The sequence below is a fragment of the Lissotriton helveticus genome, chromosome 4_1 (assembly GCF_964261635.1).
Source record: "Lissotriton helveticus chromosome 4_1, aLisHel1.1, whole genome shotgun sequence".
Classification (NCBI taxonomy): Eukaryota; Metazoa; Chordata; class Amphibia; order Caudata; family Salamandridae; genus Lissotriton; species Lissotriton helveticus.
The window spans coordinates 1,360,763,567-1,360,783,950 of NC_136063.1; the positions used below are offsets into that span (position 1 = coordinate 1,360,763,567).

The 20,384-nt window shown below is 41.0% G+C and overlaps 2 protein-coding genes across 2 annotated transcripts in view; both read left to right on the forward strand.

The window, feature by feature from the left end:
• The window catches only part of LOC144829108 (pyrimidine-specific ribonucleoside hydrolase RihA-like), a 103,145-nt gene extending 100,530 nt beyond the window's left edge, over positions 1-2,615 (forward strand). Inside the window, exon 5 of the mRNA XM_078687915.1 lies at positions 1,817-2,615. Coding sequence (XP_078544041.1) covers positions 1,817-2,164 — 348 coding nt within the window. The 3' untranslated portion in view covers positions 2,165-2,615. The remainder of the gene's footprint in view (positions 1-1,816) is intronic.
• LOC144829109 (pyrimidine-specific ribonucleoside hydrolase RihA-like) overlaps positions 1-20,384 on the forward strand; it is a 585,216-nt gene that overhangs the window by 100,517 nt on the left and 464,315 nt on the right. The window lies entirely within an intron of this gene.

Consider the following 20,384-nt stretch of genomic DNA (forward strand, 5'->3'; position numbering starts at 1 on the left):
CATAAAGTCCAATTTAGATACAAATGAGCATCTGTAGGCTTGTGGTTCAGTTCAGTTACAATTTTCTGTTCATAAATGGTGAGTAGCACAGCAAGAAAAAGGAGGTGGACTTTCTGTTCAGTTTTGCTACTGGTGAATTTAATAAGTGGATGGATACTGTTGTTATAAACTGTAAATTATTGTGATGTGTACCAAACGCCTAATTGTTTATATTTGACATTGACTTTTGGACAATTAGACTTGAGACTGAGAGATTAGTGAGTTTTGGCTCACCGTGGAGTAAATTTAGTCCACATATTTCATGTTAGTATTTGTCAATTAATAGTCAATTTGACATTATTTGGCTAGAATTGAGGTTGTTCTCTATTTTTCACCATACGTCTTGTGGGTTGATACTATTTACATTAGTGGTATTGATTCTAAATGATTTCTCACACTCCGTTGTGTGTATGGTGACATTTTACACAACATTCTTTACTCTTTTTATGACTCTTTTTGACTTCTGAGACTTAGCTTGAGTTGAATGAGTATGTTTTAAGTTTGATTATACAACATTTTTATAGTGGGATAAACAGTTCCCTACTACCTGGTGAGTCTGATTGCACAATTAATGGCTAATTCCCAATTGGCCTCGGCACTCAAGGTGCAGGAACGCAGTCATGAGGGGAGTCTGCGCACTCTGGGTGGAATCTCCAAAATGATTCTCATTGTCGAGATTCCACCTCAAAAGCGGAGACTCCCAATGAATGAGGGGCCTCCAACGCAAGGTTGGAAGCCTTTTGTGAAACAAGCCCTTAGGGTACTCCATGATTTTGAAAGAGTCTCCGGTTCTCTCTTTTTCTTACAGACTGAGACTTATTTTCTATATTCACCTTACATTAATATATAAGATTACAATGTCAGTTTTCGAAGGTGGGATTTTCACATATATTTGTTAATATTACTTCACCTGGGTAACTCACTTCTCATGTCTTGCCTCACTGAATTTGTACATGCGGATTTATACACATGACTTTGTAATAAATGTCATGGATTGTATATGTGAAATTATGAGCATGCTGTTCTTTTGCATTTTGTATGTTATTACTCATTTTATAGTAAAGATTTGTTACAATATGAATGCTAATATATCGGTTCTGTATCGAAGCAGGTAATGACAATAGGTTGTTTATATAATCCCATTCTCTTGGCTATGTTCTTGTGTGTTCACTCATACTATTTCTTATTTGGTTTTACAAGGGCTGGGGTCTTGCTCCCTTTGGTGATAGAAGATCACCTGATGTATATTTGACTTAAGTAAATGTGGTGCTTTGCCTCTGTTTTTTTTAAGCTTGATGAAGTCCTGGTGAAGAGGCCAGGAAAAACACGTGTTGGCTAGGAATGTATGAAGAAGAACTATATGCAAGACTAAAAGAAGAATCTGGCCAAAGATACTTTGTGTTCTTCAGTGTGCATTCAAGCATAACAACTGTAATTTACGAGTTTCAAGGGTTTGGAGGGAATTGGTGGAGCTTCCCTTCCCATGAGCTTTCACTTTTTAAGGCTAACATGAACACTGGTACATTTTTGGTAGAGTTTGGTCTAACGCTATCCCTGCCACCCACTTCTGATTTCTAAGTATTTGCAATTACCCAGGGTGCACTTTATTTTGAAAACTAACAACAGAAACAAATGTAACAGAATCTCATTGGTAGTTGACTATCATCCATCTGCTCCTAATTACAAAAAAAAGTATACATTATTTAAAAGTAAATACTCTCTGTCCCTCTATGTCTTGTTCCTGTGATGTTTTATAGTTATTGTTGTTTGCTTACAGGAATGGTATGATCAATGGGTGAACATGGGCACTGCAAAAGCTTCCTTCATTAAGAAAATCTATGCTCTCAGCATGAAGACGTCCAGAAGTGAAAAAGATGTAAAAGAAATGGTGGCTGGAGCTGGATTTGTGTCCTGCGATGCTTATGCAATGGCAGCTGCCATAGATAAGAGCACAATAACATCGTCCATAGAAACTGTAGTAACAGTGGAGCTCAATGGTAAATTTACAAGAGGGATGATGGTGCTGGATCTGATCGACGAACTTAAAAGACCTAACAAAGCTTTCGTGATAAACGGATGTGATCTGAAGAAATTTACGGTTCTCATGGAAAATTCTGTCAAATAAATCATTCCCTACTGTTTTCAGATGACGATTTCTTCTTTTAGTGACATGCAAGTTTTCAGTTAAATCACCCTTACTTTAACTGTAGAAATTTTTTGAAACTGATAATAAAATAGTTATTTTGTGTAAGAATGATATCCTCTCATGACATGTTAAAAAAATATTTGCAATACTTGAAATAAAGCAAAGTTAGGTGATCTTTACTTATAATAATGCTAATGTGAGGTATATGTTAATGTTATTTCTCACTTAAAATCGTTGCAATTACTGCGCTGGTCTTCCTAAGGAATGCATGATTTGTAAAATCTTCCATGTAATCCTGAAGTAATTGCTAAATGTTTGTAATTATGTGAAGATCCGGAAAAATACATAAAGGCGCACAATTTTTAAAATGTCATTTAAAGTATAACAGAGATGACAGAAGTATACAATAAAAAGTACACTATACAAAATACACGATGTGTAGTTACATTTATGCAGAAATCACAACATCTGAAGGATGCTAAATACCATGCTGAAGAGCTCAAACCAGATCACTTTTCACATTAGCAAGTTATGTCGAAGAAAGCAGACAGAAGCAATCAAACATTAGATATACTATAAAAACAGCGAAATCTCTGAACCTGAGTCTTAATGGCACAGAGCAACCAAATTATGTGAGAGAGTGCAACTATACCTAGGTGAAAATAAAGGGTCATCCAGGGCATTTTATTGCACTATATTCAGCAGACCTAGCACAATAGTTACAAGTTTCAGGTAGATTTAATGGACAGTATATAATATAAAAATATATTGGCTGCCCATCACTATTGGCTCTTCCCAGTATTTCACCAAAATGTTGTTTACAGAATATCGTTGAACTGTATTATTATGGTCAAAATATGAAGGACAAAAATATTTACAAGGTAACCATATATATGTAATTTCATCCACATCATCGCCTTCTTGGAAAGTTTTGGGGTGATCTGTCAAACAGGGGCTGAAAAAAAAGGGCATTCCAAAGCACTTTTTTCCACATGCAATTTCATAGGGAAAATTCAACAGCAATACAGAGAAAATTGCAAATTAGACTGTCATCTAATTTGGCAAAATTAAGATTTTTCTCAGATTCTGTGTGCTTTGTGATTTGATTTTTCAGCCGTTCCAGAGATGTTGAAAGGTAAAAAATAGCAATATCTGTTACAGTTGGACTCCTGCAGGACTCCCGCAGGAAAACAACAAACAAATCATTCTGATTGGCTAGACACATGAGACAACTGTGGGACTTAGCAATTTGATTGACTGGCCACAAAATAAAGAAAAAAGTTGTGAATGGGTCGGTTGGCCACCGACAGGGGTTGGTCACAGTGCCTGGCCACAGGCCGAAGGCCAATGCGTGGCAGAGGGTTGGCTCCAGACATCTCAATAAGATTTTACTTTACATTATAAAAAACAAAGAAATTCACTGAGAAAATCAAAGGTTAAAGTGGAGTTCTACACAAGTTAAGTTAGTAAGATTTAAATATGCATAAGAAAACCTTAGACATTCACAGAAAAGCTAAAGGTTTTAGTGGACTTATACAGAAGCCTTCTAACAATAAAAGAAATACTGTTTTAAAACCAAATTGACACGGAAATTCACCAGTTTCACCTAACTGCTATAAATATACCTTTCTCCATTATGATGCACTGTTTATAACCTCACATAACATCATTGATGAGATCTGAAATCTATGCAGGTACAAGTTATACTTTTGTCAGTTACATATAACTGGTGCATTTCAGTAGATTTTCAGTTTTAAAATGGCAGTTTCTTTTATTATTGGAAGACCTATGTATACATATATCTCCTCTTTAGCAATTCCTTTTTCAGTGTATATACATTATTATTATTATTATTTATTATTATTTCTGAGCTTATACAGCGCCTGGTTACACTAACCAGTGTGTCCCCGCGCTTTTAGTGGCATCAGCATCCCCCCAACGCATCAATCCTGGTCCCAACCTCAGAGCTAATCCCTAGGGAACAGAAAAGTTTTTAATTTCTTCCGGAAAACCACCTCCGAAGTCTCCAAACGGAGTCCTAGGGGTAGAGTATTTCATCTGCGGGCCGCCAGCAAGCGGAAGGATCTACCTCCCATTCTGGCACTTCTTGTCTTAGGTATGTACAACAGACCAGCACCATGAGATCGCAACAGCCGAGTAGGGGTATACGGAGTAAGCAAGTTGAGCAGAAAGCGAGGGCCTTTCCCCTGCACGATCCTATGGCTGACACAGAGAGCTTTTAACTGAATGCGCTCCCTGATCGGCAGCCAGTGTAAAGTCTCCAAGGCTTTTTTTGAAGGAGCTCTCATGGGTAGCATCAACACCAGGCGTGCGGCAGCATTCTGAATATGCTGTAATCTCTGAACACACCTCACATTTGCTCCCAAATAGGGGACATTCCCATGGTCCAGCCTGTAAGTCACCAAGACATGGACCAGGGCCCTCCTAGCTGACACAGGGAGCAGATCAAGCTTCTTTCTGAGATTACGTAGAATGCCAAAGCAAGTACCCGCCACACGACTGGTGTGATACTCATAAGAGATTTTCGAATCAATCCAGATGCCGAGGTTCTTAACCTGATCCTTAGGCACAGGTACGGGGCCCAGTATATTAGGCCACCAGGCAGAAGCTAAGACAGATGGAGACTTGCCCACGACCAGCACCTCTGTTTTGTCTCCGTTTAATCTGAGACAATTATCAGACATCCAGCCAGCCAGGTCTTGAAGACAGGATGCAAACCTACTAGCTGCGTGCTCAGCTGGTTGTGTCAAAGCCACAACCCGCTGCGTATTGTCAGCATATGTCACAACTTCCACCCCATGTTGCTCCGATATTAATGCCACAGGTGCCATATATAGATTGAAAAGGGTAGGGCTAAGACTGGAACCCTAGGGAACCCCTTGATTCAGGTTAAAAGCCGCCGATCTGTAGGGTCCCTGCTCAACACGAAAGCTACGCTCTCGGAGAAAAGATTCCAGCTATTGCCTTGCCTTCCCTACCACTCCGCCCTTTCTCAGACAATGCACGCCTGCCTCCACAGTGTTGAACGCAGCACTGAGATCGAGAAGAATCAGTGCCGCTGTCTGACCCTCGTCCACATGTCTCCGTGGAGAAGAGTAAAGCAGACTCCGTAGAGTGGCAGGCGCGAAAACCAGCCTGGGAGGGATGAAGGAGCCTATGAGCTTCAATATGGGTAGAAAGTTGTTGGTTAACCAATTTTTCAGCTATCTTTGCATAATAGGGAAGGAGTGAAATGGGCCGCTGATTGCTCAATTGGGTTATACCAATCTGGGGTTTTTTCTTAAGTGGAAGTACCACGGCTTGCTTCCAAATTGACGGCACCCTGCCTGATTCAAAATGACAGTGTTAACAGATGACTAATGTACGGTGCCAACATGTCAATATTTTCTCTTAAGATTTTGGCTGGAGCCGGGTCTCTAGGTGAACCAGATTTCACACCTCTCGCTACTTTAATCAACCGATCCTCGTCAGGGACCATGAACGCCCTCAGGCAATCCTCTCTTAAGGGTCCCTCCACCAGTAGCTCCTTACTACCGGAGCAGGCCCTAGCCTCATTAGGGAAAGTAGAATAAATATCCTTCACTTTATTATAGAAGAATTCAGCTATCTGATTACAGGATTGCGCGGAACCCTCCTCCTGTCCTCCAATAGAGGCCAATGAAGATAGCTCCTTATAAACCACAAAAAGTTCCTTAGTGGAGCAGTCCGCCTTGTCAATCCGCTCAGTGTAATAAGCCGAGTGAGTTTTTCTTATCAAGGCGTGATACCCTCTGAGGCTCATTTTGTACGCCCTCTCCGGGTCCGGCAGATAACCATTTTTCCAGATTCTTTCAAGACGCTTGCAAGCTGTCTTAGCCTCTCTTAGTTCAGCATTAAACCACATCGCGGATTTTGTTCGCCGCGTGGGTCCCATGCTAGACCAGGGGGCGTATTTATCCAAGGCAAGCTGAATACGATGATCCAGGGCCTCACACGCCTCATCCATTGCTGTGCCTAACCCTTCTGGTGGACCACCCTGCACTAGACTGGTACAGAAGTTTTCCGAGGAGAACTTCGCCCATTTTCTCTGCCTTTTCCTAATGCCTCCCACTTTCCCAGGAGTACTTACCGTGGTAAACTTAATTAGGACTGGCCCCAGTAAATGGTCCGTCCAAACCATCGGCTCGGGGAATCAATTTTAAGGGCTTCCCAATTGCAGAAGATAGGGTCCAGCAAATGTCCTAACCAGTGAGTAGGTTGCTCAGATTTTAGTACTAATTGCAGGGTAAGCCAATCTTGACGAACCTCTTGGGCCATGGTATTAGAGGCATCGTTGAAGTGCAAATGAAAATTCCCTAACAAAATAAATTTCTCATATCGCAAGGCAGGAGACAATAAATTATGTATGAGGCTAGCAGAAAATTGTTTGCTGCCACCAGGAGGTCTATACACGAGGAGGCCTTTAATTATATAATTATTCAAAACTGTTATGGTGAAAGCACCAGCTTCACTATCAGATATAGTAAGTGGCTCCATAGTGCATTTAACATTGTCTTTATGTATCACCGCGATCCCTCCCCCCCTTCCGCATGATCTATCCACCCTGCATATCCCGTATCCAGAAGGAAGAGCATCCAATATTTCGGGGGCCGGTAATAAACAGAATATCCATCTTACTATCCACCAGAAGGTCATGCATTCCCGCGCTGTGCTTCTTGAGTGACATGCAATTAATTAAGGCGCATCATGTCTTGAAATACAAGAGCAAAAGCCAATTGCCCAACTAATTTACTTCATGAAGGGCTTCCATCTGCAATTCACCTACTCATTGTCTCTAAGCTTAGATATATGAGCAGAGGTTTTTGGTCCGTTCCTGTTTAAGCATCTCGCGGTCTGTAAACGCTCTAAGCAACAGCCGTCGTGTGACGCAAGGTCATGTAGTCCAGCAACAAAATGCTCAATTTGATAACGCTCCTTGTTGTTTATGTCACAGTTGCTGTAAGTCAGGGTTACAAACAAAACTAAGTGGTTAGAATCTTTGATCATGATTGAAACTTGTAGGATTTTAGAAGTAGGATTAAAAATACGAATGTTTTCCTTACATGTAAGAAAACGCAGGCTAAAGATTTCATGCAATTGGTTCACGCGGGTGGTCTTCACAGACCAGACACAATGATAGCCATACTAATAATTTGGAATGAATGCATGTACATGTACACTCTCAGGTGCAGTGCTCACAAGCCAATACATAGTGTGGGATCCCAGCAGTAATTATGCATTGATATATATGTAAGAATTAACTTTCATAACTTCAATCAATCAATCATTGCATTTCTAAAGTGCGCTACATACCCGTGAGGGTCTCAATGTGCTGGGGGGGGGGGGGGGCACTACTGATCGAAGAGCCAGGTCTTGAGAAGTCTTCTGAAGGCCAGCAGGTCCTGAGTCTGTCGTATGCTGGTAGGAAGAGCGTTCCAGGTCTTGGTGGCGAGGTAGGAGAAGGATCTGCCGCCGGCGGTGGTTTTTCGGATATGGGGAACTGTGGCGAGGGCAAGGTTGGCTGAGCGAAGGCTTCGGGTGGGGATGTGGAAGCTGAGACGGTTGTTGAGGTATGTGGGTCCGGTGTTGTGCAGTGCTTTGTGTGCATGGATGAGGAGTTTGAAGGTGATCCTCTTGTTGACGGGAGCCAGTGTAGGCCTCTCAGGTGGGGTGTGATGTGGCTGCGTCGGGGAGGTCGAGGATCAGACGTGCCGAGGCATTCTGGATTCGTTGTAGTCATCTCAGGAGCTTGGTTGTTGTTCCTGAGTAGAGGGCGTTGCCGTAGTCAAGTCTGCTGGTGACGAGGGCCTGGGTGACGGTTTTTCCCGTGTCGGGAGGGATCCACTTGAAGATCCTGCGGAGCATTCGGAGGGTGTTGAAGCAGGATGCAGAGACGGCGTTGACTTGCCTGGTCATGGAGAGGGTGGAGTCGAGTATGTCGAGCTGTTTGTTGACAATCTTCTCTGTCACTTTCGCCGGGAACGGGAGCAGGGAGATGGGCCGGAAGTTCTTGACCCACAGATACCATAATATGAGGGAGTTTCTCATTTGAGTTTGAACATAATGCAAGCTAAAATAAATCTCATATACTGAATATGATTGTCTAGCACATGAGTGCAGCAACACTAATTTGTTCGCAAATATTTATGTTTTTCAATGGTTTTTATTGAATTTTTCTCATTTGCATACCATTGCAGTTCCAGGACAGAACATATTTCAAGTCACAGCCAAGTGTGCAGATGAGTGACATGTCCAAAAGAATAGATGTATATAGACAACAATATACAACAATACTAAAAACACAGGGCAGTCATCCATGCATAGGCCTCCAGCTAGGCTACAGAAGTAGCAACAAGCAGAGTATCAAACAAAAATACAATGTTTGTATAGATGGGGCCTAATCTTTCCAGACCAGTCACATATTGGCACCAGGATGAAAAAAAACTCTGTCGTGCTATGTGCCGTTTTGCTAGCAGGCGGAGTTTGCTGGCATGCCTGTTTGAGTGGCTATGGGAATGCGGAGGGTGCCTTTGCATGCCAAATCACATGTGAATGGCATTATGCGGTTCTCAAGTTTGTTATAGTGTTCTAAATTGTGCGCAAACGGCACCACATGGTCCGCATGGGTGCGGCCATCTTGTTTTTCTGCTCTCTGTTTTGATGCTGACCGTAAATCTTAATCTATCTTTTATCTCTCTAATCCTCCTTTATTACTTATCTACCCCTAATTTAAATTTTTTATAATAGTGTGTGTCTTTATGTTTGTTTGTTTATATTTTTTTAGGTAAACATTTTCATGTTTTTTGGGACTTTTTGACTTTATTTCCCTTACTTCGTTATTTCTTTCCTTTCCTTTTCCTTCTTCTTTCTACCCCACCCAGCACAATGGCAGAGGGACAACTTCCTTGCGGGGCATTCTGCCGCCCAGGTGTGCAGCCCAGGCGATCTATGGAGAGGAGTAGGTGGCAGCACTAGTTTTCTTTCGTGCAGCGCCACTTCCCCTCTATGCTGGCAGCAGGTGGCAGGGCAGGCAGCGGATACCCCCTGCAGGAGCTTCGGTGGCACTGTGGGATAGTGTGCCAATGCGTACAACGCACCAGCCAGGTTCAGCCCACTGCCCAAAAGCTGACAAACTGCTGGGCAGACATTCTGGACCGTGATCAGGAGCTGCTCAATCTGCTAGGCATCCAAATTAAGGGGCTCGGTGAGTATAATAATTATCTGCTGTGTTAGTCTTGTACAATGCTAAAAAAAATTCGATGCTGCTCACACTCAGAGGTAAGTTACGTTTATAGGGGTAAAACATACTATTCCCACTCCAGTAAGTGCAACAGTAGGGAAAGCGCTGGATAGCGAAGGGGTAAAAATTACTATTCCCACTCTAGTGAGTGCAACAGTAGGGAAAACGTTGGATAGCGTAGGGGTAAAAATTACTATTCCCACTCCAGTGAGTGCAACAGTAGGGAAAGTGCTGGATCCCACATCAATAAAAATCAAAAACAACATTTTATTACATTTAATTTCCAATAATAACATGATAAATATATCAAATTAAATATATTATTAAAAAAGATAATAAAAAATCATTAATTATACGTTAATTAACACTATATTATTACAACCCACACAAAAATTAATTACACAATTACAATTAATAATTACTAATTAATTAATAAAAATTAATGTATATATATTTAATAATTAATCAATAACAATTAAATACCCACCACCCTTCACAGCATTTACATATATACACACCACAACACACACCTAAAATTAATTACACAATTAACATATTTATTTATTAATTGATTAATTGAAATAAATTAACATCTACTTATTAAACTATTAATAATTAATTAATTAACAGATTAATTATTCAATAAATGGTATATAATTAAATTACTTCCCACCCTATTCCCCTATAAACCCACAACCCTCTAAGGAACTAAAAATGCTAAATGAAACTTAAAATAAATTAATAACTACTAAAATTCGAAAACATATAATAAAACTACAAAAATCCTTATTAAAACCACAAAAATACATAACATTATTAATGATCCAATATTTCTGTTAACTATATTTTTGTAAACGATATTTAATGCATCAATATTTTTGTAGCAATATTAATTACCTGTCAGTCGATGTTCTTGTCCACGATATTTCGGTTGTCGATATTCCTTCTCCACAATATTTTTGCAGTGATATTTATCTCCCTCGATACTTCTACGTCGATATTCCTGCTCTGCACCTTCTAGAGGCTGTAAGCAGGCAAGAAGTGGCTTTTTAAAGGTACCTTTTTAAAAATATATTAGTGCGGATCTGACCAATGAATTGGATTTGTAATAAATATTTTTAAAGCCAATATTGAACTTTTCAGCAGTTTTCTTGGCAGAGATAACAATACTAAATGTTAATATAGACTTCCAATGCTTTCCTATGGATCAGCTAAGCCCCGTCAACAGTGAAAATAGCCTTCAGAGACTTGTAACTATAAATGTAACATGGTTTACACTAAACTTTATCATGTCCAACTTTTAAACACTCCGCCTTATAGGGGATTAGAGCCTACTGAAGGGTAACATTTATATTTAAAAGGAGGGTTGTAGGCATGTCAAAAGAGAATAGTTTGGCAGGCCAAATTTACAGTTTAAACCTGCACCACCAGTTTACTGATGGCTGGCCTGCAGTCATGTTTTTCACTTTCACTATAGTGGCCGAACAATGTGTGCTCCAGTCCACTAATGATGTCTAAAAGACCCTCTGTACACTTTGTACCATTTATTGGGGACTATTGGTAAGTTAAATGTGCCAATTAGGAGAATTGGTAGGCATACAGTTCTCCTAATTGGCATACAGGTAGGCATACAGACTTGCACATGTGGTAAGAAATCTTGGGTCTAACTGGTCCCACGTCTTCACATCCGACAGAGCCCTGACAAACTATGCAAAGGTTAAACTTTGGTTCTTATCCACAAAATAATAAGCGAGTTACCTACGTACTTATTCTTAACTTACGTAAGTGACTGTGTTGTTCACCACTAAGGGGCCGATTCCGATCTGGGTCGGAAAGCTCTCCGACCGAGCCGGACTCCTGCAGTCCGACCGAGCGAGTACGATGCGGACGCATGCTGCCGGACTCGGTTCGGTCAGACTCCCATAGATGTCAATGGGAGCCGGTTGTACGACGCGTACATGGGCTCTCATTGACTGAACGTGTACAACTCGCACAAGGGCGCCCCCTACAGTGGGTACCCGTCGGTGCTATCCGCACCGTACATGCCTCTGTAGGGGAGACCCTTGGGTCTTCCCCTGTGTCAGAGCCTTAAGGCTGCGGGTGCCGGGGTCCGACGCAGACCTCCAAATGCAGCTTCCCGGACATTTTGCGAGCTGTAAAATTCGTCTCGATCCGGCTGTCCAACGCGTGCTAGGTCGGAAACTCGTGTCCATTACACGGCACGGTTTTGTTACGGACGAGACATACAGAGCCGTTCGGACCCAGAAATGATTTGGTCGCTGAATTTCGCTTTGCTCGCATTGTACTTGCTCGCTCGTACAGCTGTACGAGTTGGGCAAAGAACATGCGTACAGCTTGTACTTTTTCCGTCCGGATTACGTTCGGAGCCCTTCCGAGCGAGATCGGAATCAGCCCCTAAGTAGACGTAAACTACAAGTAATGCATCTTAGATAGCATCTTTAAGTGTATGTTAGGGTTTCTATTAATAGGTTCTAAAGAAATGTCATCTACCCCCGCTCCCCACACACAGATGCATGAAATATGTCAACTGCTAACTGGATCAATAAATAACTAATGTTATAATGGTCCACCTCTATTGTTAATCTTGCCATAAAGATAAAACCCAAGAATAAAAAGTTCTCCTTTGGAGTTACCTGTAGGCAAAATCAATATACCCACAATGCCCTATCTACCACCACATTCTTATTCCATCTAAATAAGGTCAAAAAGGATATCCATTTAATAGCCTCCTCTGAGGGGCTCATTGGGTATTGCACCAGCCACCCAACATTGGAGCACAACCTGATGCTGAAGCATGCCACCTCTGAAGGTAAGGGTCAGTGCTTTCTGAAAAGGATAGCCCTAATTACTTAGGTATGACATTCAGGGCAATATAAGCTTTTTCTGTTTTGACTTTAGTGTAGGTGCAAAACCACACGGCACATCACATTATTATTAAGTGACTTTTTGTTCTGTAACCAGTTCTGGATCTGCAACCGATTCATGTTGAGTTTTTTGGTTAAGGGTTTACCTCCTCTGCTTCATGATGATGATGTAGTGGTTGTCTTCAAACTCCCCTTCTAGTATTTGCAACTGTTTGGGTGTCAAGATGATCCTGTACCTGTTGTCCTATTTTTTCGTTTTCCGTTGCTTTGACCTTTGGAGAGAAAATATCCGCAAATGTTAATCTTTTGAAGTGATTGTATGGAACATTTCACACCAATATACTTCTGTCCAAAATCAACCAATGTATTTTTTTTAAGTCCGTAGACATCTAGACACATCCATTTCTTTAAATTCTAATTAAGATAACAGACTTAGTTAACTCCTTCCTTGCTACCTGTTACAGTATTAAAACTAAGGACCTGATTTAGAGTTCGGCAGGCAAATTACTCCTCACAAACATGGTGGAAATACCCTCCGCTGCTTTACAAGTGCCATTGGCTATAATGCACTTGTAATACAGGGGACGGGAAATCCGTCACGTTTGGAGCAAGTAGCCTGTCGGTTAACTCTAAATCAAACCCTAATCTGGTTATGAAAGATGAAATAGTACAATTAAAGGTGTATGTTTTGCTTGGTTGGTTTACGCTCAATATTTGTTTTTAAAAGCCAAATGTGTTTATTTTGCAGGACCATTTCTCAAAAAAGTACTTTTAAAACTATTAAAAACCCTAGCTACTGCATATGTTTGTTCAACAGAACCCTCGCCCCAAACAAAAAAGTAGAAATTTGTGGAAACAATGAAATCTGTTGTACTACCCCATGGCAACGTTTAAATAGAAAAATACTTTCTATATTCTCAGGTGTTTTGCTTCTCTGCTGCTGTCCAATTTTACTAACTTTTTATAAGAGGTGCCCCAAGAAAATAATTTTAAGGTTTAAAAAGAAAATATATATATATATATTAACCGATGAATATGGATGGTGATAAGATAAACAGTTAAGGTGTATTTAAAAAGCATATATATCCATAGTATCGATCTAGAATTTAATATAAAAGTGTGGGAAAGAAATATGCAAACATTTAAAAAAGAAACTGCTGAAAATATCAGACTTTAACGCCTTAACAACGGCTGCGATTTTGCGGAAGTGCGGCACTTCCGCAAAATGGGCGGGCCGCGTCGGCCATTGGCCGACGGCAGCACTGGGGAGGTAGTGCTGCCGTTGGCCAATGGCCGATGGCAGCACGGAACGGGTTAAATATATTCAGGATTTTAGCTGCACTATTAACAGAAACACATGACATGTAACTATTTGATGACTGATTCAGATGATATGATATATTTTCAGCCATTATTTTACTTGATATATCTCTTGAACAATAGTGTTGGTATTATTTATTTATACTCACTAAATATACATGAAGATATTTAACTTGTGATATTAATATTGTCAGTGGGCTGCATTTAAAAGGTGATGCTAATGGAAGAGCTATGCATTAGTGCATTTTACTATTAATGTGCAGTGTGCATTCCCTCAAATATCTAGTGACAATGAGAGGTATGTTTAAGAAACTGGGTTATTGTTTGAGGAGCTGAAAACCCTACTCAAGCAACAACCACAATCCTTGGCATGGTGAAATACAAAAGTCACTTATTCAACCTTTGCTTTACCATCTTGTAGCTTGGCACAAAAGGAGACAGGCTTACTTATAGGCGCTGTCTAAAGTATTTATGCAGCAGTCAAACAGTAATAAAGAGAAAATACAACACAAGAAAAATCCCAAACCAATTTTGAAACAAATACAACATTTTAATAAATAAAAGGTGGCCAAAACAAATTAAATCCTATCGGAAGTAGCGGAGTTAAGATTTCTTTAAAGTAATATAGCATCTAAATCTCCAACCGCTGGTATCTTGTCGTGCAAGACCTTGGCAAAGTCAAAAGGAAAGGCTGACTGCAATTGAGCGTGGGTCATAAATAAGTGTAGTATTGGGCCTGGTCTCAGCTTACTTTCAGACATAGATATTTTCTTGAAGAAATGTGAAGGAGAAGGTAAATTTCAGATGGCAGCTGGCTGTGTCCAAGGGACAGTCTTCACCAGAAAGCTAAGTGAGCCACTGGACAAAGTCCAAGCTGCCAATGATGATGGGAAACAGTTCAGAGCGGGAATACCTGCATTTCCAGGCTAAGGAGGTCATTAGTATTGAGCCGGACTCTGTTCAGGCCTGTGAAGAGTTTTACCTTCTGCTGTAGACAACTTTTTAGAAATTGAAATCCTCCAATGAGAAGAACCTGCTGGCTGTACCCAAAGAGAGCTCAAAGAGGTTGAACCCTGTCGCTGAGAGCTCAATGGATTTGCCTCTGCAGAGTAAACATAGCAGGAACTACCAAGACATCAGGCCGACTGCCAATGCACCTTGCGCAGATCAACTAGAAGGTAGGTCCTGGTATTTTGTCAATTCTCCAGACACTTTGTGGTGAATATGTTTATAAGTCCCAAATGTTAAGGTTAGGTAGGAGCAGCACCTCTAACATCACTTCCTAGAGTCCAGGACCTGGCAGACACCACTTGGGGAGTGGGATTAAAGACTCAGTCCAACAGGAGCCAGGTGCAGAGTTCAAGATCTTTGGAACTTGGTATGTCCTTGTAGCGAACACAAGAGGCCAGTCAACTAGCCTTTGAGTCAATTTTGTTGGTCTTGGATTTAAGGAGAGGATAAAGTTCTCCTTCAAGCAGCAATGCAGGCCTTCAAGCAGCAGGGCAGTGCTCTGGTAGTAGCAGGGCAGTCCACAGGGTCCAGGCAGTCTTTCTGAAGTCTTCCACAGGTCCAGGAGAGTACTGAAAATGTGTTCTCTGGGTCCAATATTTATACCTGGTATCAGCATTTGAAATGGGGTATTCCCTATGTTACCCGCACATCTAGTTTTATAAAGTTGTTCCCTTCCCCTGTGAATGCTCCAAGAAGTCTGGGGTGAAAAAGACTAGTGTAGGTTCTTTTTGTGTGCTGGAGGGTAGCTCTTTGACGTTTAAGTGGAGCAGGAAACACCTCCACCCCCAGACACTCTGGCAGGCCGGCCCATTCAGTCCAAACCTAATCCGTTATGTGTCATTGTCTGGGAGGCATACACAAACCCTACCATCAGAGACATTTTCTGCCTTGTGACTCAGCACACTGGCAGAATTGACCAAATGGTTAGGATGAGAAAATGCAAACTCTGTGAAAGTGAAATTTTCAGAATCATGAATTAAAATCTCACCTTACCATTTAGGAGGATTTTAAATTACTTTTCATTTGAGTCCAAACATGATATCCTTATCTACGCCCAATCCAAAGTTAGCACTTATTAAATGAAATAAGGTGAGACAATGTTATTCAAAGGTAGGGATAGGTATTACAATAGAACCAAGCATTGCTAAATACAATAGGTTTCGTTTTCTGTGATTATTAATCATGTTTTGTTGTTAGTGTTAGCTTGGTGATCAGGTGTAAAACTGATATGGTAAACTAATATTTGAAAGGGGGTACCTGAATGACATGAAAAAGATGTACATGCTTACCAATAGATATAATGAAAATAATAATACCTTATTCTCTGTGGGACACTGTAGGAGAATATCCGGTTAGCACAATGAAAATAGAGAGAATGATGAGACAAAAGTAGGGGGAAGATGGGAAGTGAGTGAGTGTTAGGAGGAAGGACAGGGCAGAGGGGGAGAGAGTACGATGGAGATAAACAAGTGGAAAAGACAGGAAAACAGAGTGTGTGTAATACAAGAGAAATAGGGAAAGAAGTCACTATGTTACGAGGAGAGAGAAAAGGGTAAATAATGGAGAAAATCAACTAAGGGAAGTACAAGGGAAGGATGGACTGAGGAAGGAAGCTAGAAGATAAGTAAGGATTTAAGATAAGAGTAAAGTATATTGCTTGAGAGAGTCATGCATAGCACTAGAGTGGGTCCCTGCTGAGGTCCTGGGGGACTGATGAGTGCGCGATGCAAACAGCTGAACAAGAGTGAAGTATATTGCTTAAGAGAGTCATGCAGAGTGCTAGAGTGGGTCCGTGATTCGGTCCGGGGGAACTGGTGAGTGACCCAGATCAAGAGAAAGAAAGACAAAAAAAGGGGAAAGAACGAGGTGAATAACGGAAAAAAATTTGAGAAAGATAAAAAGCAGGGATGAGAAAAAACCTGTAAAAATGAGATAAAGAAACAGGTGCTGTCAGGTGATGAGTGGAAGAGGCATGGTGTGGAAGCAAGACTACGCAGCCTTGGAGGTATGCATCATGACCTTTGATAGAGCTGGCCATAGGCATCTGAGCAAATCTTTGGGCCCTGTGCTTATTCTTTCACAAATTAAGCATTGATGCTCAGTGGAATGACGAACAGAACTCAATTTTTGCAATGGATACATCTAAAAAACTATAACCTCTTAAAAATGGTTTTGAAGCATACTTTTAGGTGACATCGAGAGGATGGTGACTCGAAGGAGAACCCCCTTAATAAATATAAACAAATCTCACCACTTTCAAGATAGAAACCTTCTATCACATATACATTTTGTAAACTCAAACATAAAAAACATAAAAAGATCCATCAAAATACATCACTTGACATCAACAGGAAATGTAAAGGTATAGCTAAACACATGAAGACAAGATCTGTTCGAGTATTTGTAACACCAAGGCTTTCGTTTAGATTTAAGTGGTAAGTTCAGGTGTGCAAACTCCTCAGGGCCAACTGCATTTGTGCATGGTGATCGCCAAGTTTTTACTTCCGGTTTACACTTTTTCTGGGAAATTGTATTATAAAACACGTTTCCATGCCTCGTTTGCATTTTCCTGCATATTTTTCATTATTGTCCGGTGTTACCACAAGTGCAAAATGAGCCAGGCAAGTTGGGCCAGCCACAAAATATTTGCTGCTGTGTTTACCTCTGCCCCTATAATTGGGTCTGTAATAGTCAGTTATAAAGTGGCATATGAAATCTGTGTCAAGATCACTTCAAGCAAACATGCATGGAAAGGTGATCATTGATTGAACATACAGCTCGGAGTCAAAGTCAAGCAGTTCTGCATGACCATGTCCGCTCCCACAAGGTAAACAAGACAAGGGAGAAAATAAATGTTGTCATTCACACGCAATAATATCTGAATCACATGAACTGCAAGAAAGCACACATCTAAATCATACCTAATTCATGGTTAATACTTCACTTCACATCCCCAAGGCAAATATGCCACTTTTGACTAGCACCAAATGAGGAAAGCGCATGACAAATGGAGATGCAGCAACAGAAGGCACTTTTCACAGCAAAAACAGAGTATTTGGTTAAGTGCAAATATTCCGAACAAAAACTCCTACAAGCACCTCAATGACAGACAAACCAATAGTCATGTGCTCCACATCTACACACCCACATGCGATACAAACATAAAATGCCCTGAATAAAAATACCATCTCTTGGTAGCCGCTGGACTGGTGAGTGTGTGTTGCAAACAGCTGAACAAGAGAAAAGTATATTGCTTAAGAGAGCTATGCAGAGTACTAGAGTGGGTCCCTGGGGGACTAGTGAGTGCAAGTTGCGATCGGAGATTTGGCTTCCCACAAAGCATGCAGAAATGCTGACACCCTTAAAAGCAGTTCCAGAAAAGTGGATGAAAACATTACTTGGGTCACGGGACACTGATAAGAGAAACACAGACGAACAACAGGAAATAGAAATGGAGCAAAAGTAAGTGGCAAGCGCACAAACCAATGAAAAGTAGGGGAAAATGTAAGCCCCTTTTAAGATTTTTATTAAATATGATCAATTTCACAAGCACGGCAAAAGCATTGTGCAGGCAAAACCTGAAAAAAATATTTAGGAGTTTTTGACTACCAGGACATGTAAAACTTTACAACACATGTTCTACTTTTTCAGTACAATGCACCCTGTCCTGTTGGCCTTTAGGGTCTGAAGTAAGAGGTGTCTTAATTGTATGAAAATGGAAGGATTAGACCTGCCAAAAAGTTTATTTTATTTTTTCAGGTCACAATAGCAGTTTAAAACTGCACTACAGGCTTCAATGGCAAGCCTGAGACATAGTTTAGAAAGGCTACTTTAGGGGGTGGCACAATGAGTGCTGCAAGCCCACTAATAGCATTTAACTTACAGGCCTTGAGTACAATTAGTACCATTTATTAGGAACACACAAGTAAAGTAAATGTACTAATCAGGTGTATGCCAATCATATTATGTTTTGGGGAGGAAAGAGGAGTATTTTACCACTGGTTAGCTGGGAAAAAGTGCACAAAGTTCTAATGCCAACAAAAACGGGTTCAGCAACAAAAGGCAAACATCTGAGGGAGACCCTGTAAAAAGGGCCAGGTCCAACTCTTTGTAATTAAATACAAAGCCCGTAATTACCCATAGAAACACGTTTGGGAAAGATGGCACAAATAAAAGACACTTCATGTCTACTTAAGGATAAAAAACTGCTGTGACATAAGAGGTCTGAAAACTACACAATAACCAATTACCTAGGTAAAGTGTCTTGCAAGCTAATATTAACCTCACTAACACCTTATGAATTCCTCCATTAACTCACCGTTCATAAAATCTTAGTGCCCTCCTCCCTCTAAGCTTTTACCCTTCACATACCCAAACCTGTCATACTATGCATGCGCCGCCTGATGTCAGACTCGCCTTTCGCTCCTTTGTCACCTTTGTCTAATCCATTCCCTTGTTCTCTGACCATAACCCCAACCTCACTGAGCTGTTCTCACCCACCCAGTAAGCTCCCTATAACAACCATTGTCCGGTTGACACCATCTAACCTAAACTAAACCTGTCTACCAGCAGAAAAATGACAAATTACAGACAAATTACAGACCAGCCCCATTAAAACAAACCTTGAAAGGTAATACCCAATTGTACGTGCTCAAAAAACAAAACCAACCAAAAATGATCCAACATAAACTACCCTGAAAGAGAAAGAAAAAACGGTGTATTTGTGAGAGGGGGATGAGTCCTTACAAATAGAAAATAAATAAATTGTGGTGCGCAAAAAAGCTACCCTACCCCAAGATGTGCTGATGGTCAAAAAGGTATGCAGACTTCAAGCCATGTTGTTCCTGCCAACGGAGATTTCAGCCCCTGTACTGGTGCAGCTAATTGAACCCTACTGTAGTTGTAGGTGAGGAAATGCTTGTCAACAGGTTAGGAAGGGGAGCAGGGGTATGGGTGCCATCCCCCTTTAAAAAAGAAAGCAGGACAAACACAGGTGTCATGAGTAAGTCATTGTTTAGCTTGCAGTTAAATATCTGCAAATCGGCAAAAGAGGCCGTCCCACACTCCACACTCTACTATATTCCCTTTGCGCTCTGCCCCTACCCAGGCAACCAATGAAGCTATGGAGTGCAATAGGAACGTACAACTCACCCGAAATGCCAAAGGGAAGAGACTAAGGAGCATATCAGCAACAGCCAGCGATAATTATCGCTATGCGCTCTTAGCACGAGAATAATCATCGCCGGCTATCGCTGGATTTTATCGCAGAGATAATGCATTAGCATCAACGCTTATCTCTAATACGATATAAAATCCAGCGATAGCAGCTAAATGTGCAATTATCACTGGAAATCCAGCAATAATCGCACAGCGATAGGCGAATCCTTGATGATAGGACAGGTTGGACTTAGCCATACAATCCACCTTCTATAGGATCTAGGGCCGGATGTAGGAGCCGAAATACCGGTCGGTAACGGCCGATTTCGACTGTTACCGACCGGTATTTAAGAATTGGCATGTAGGGGCATTTATTTTACAGAATCGGTACATTTACCGAATCGGTAAATTTACCGATTCTGTAAAATACCGAATCGGTAATTTTACCGATTCGGTAACTCCAAATGTAGGTGGGACTCTGAGTCCCAAAGGCCTTACAGATTCGGTATTTTACCACCCAATTCAATTGGGTGGTAAAATACCGAAT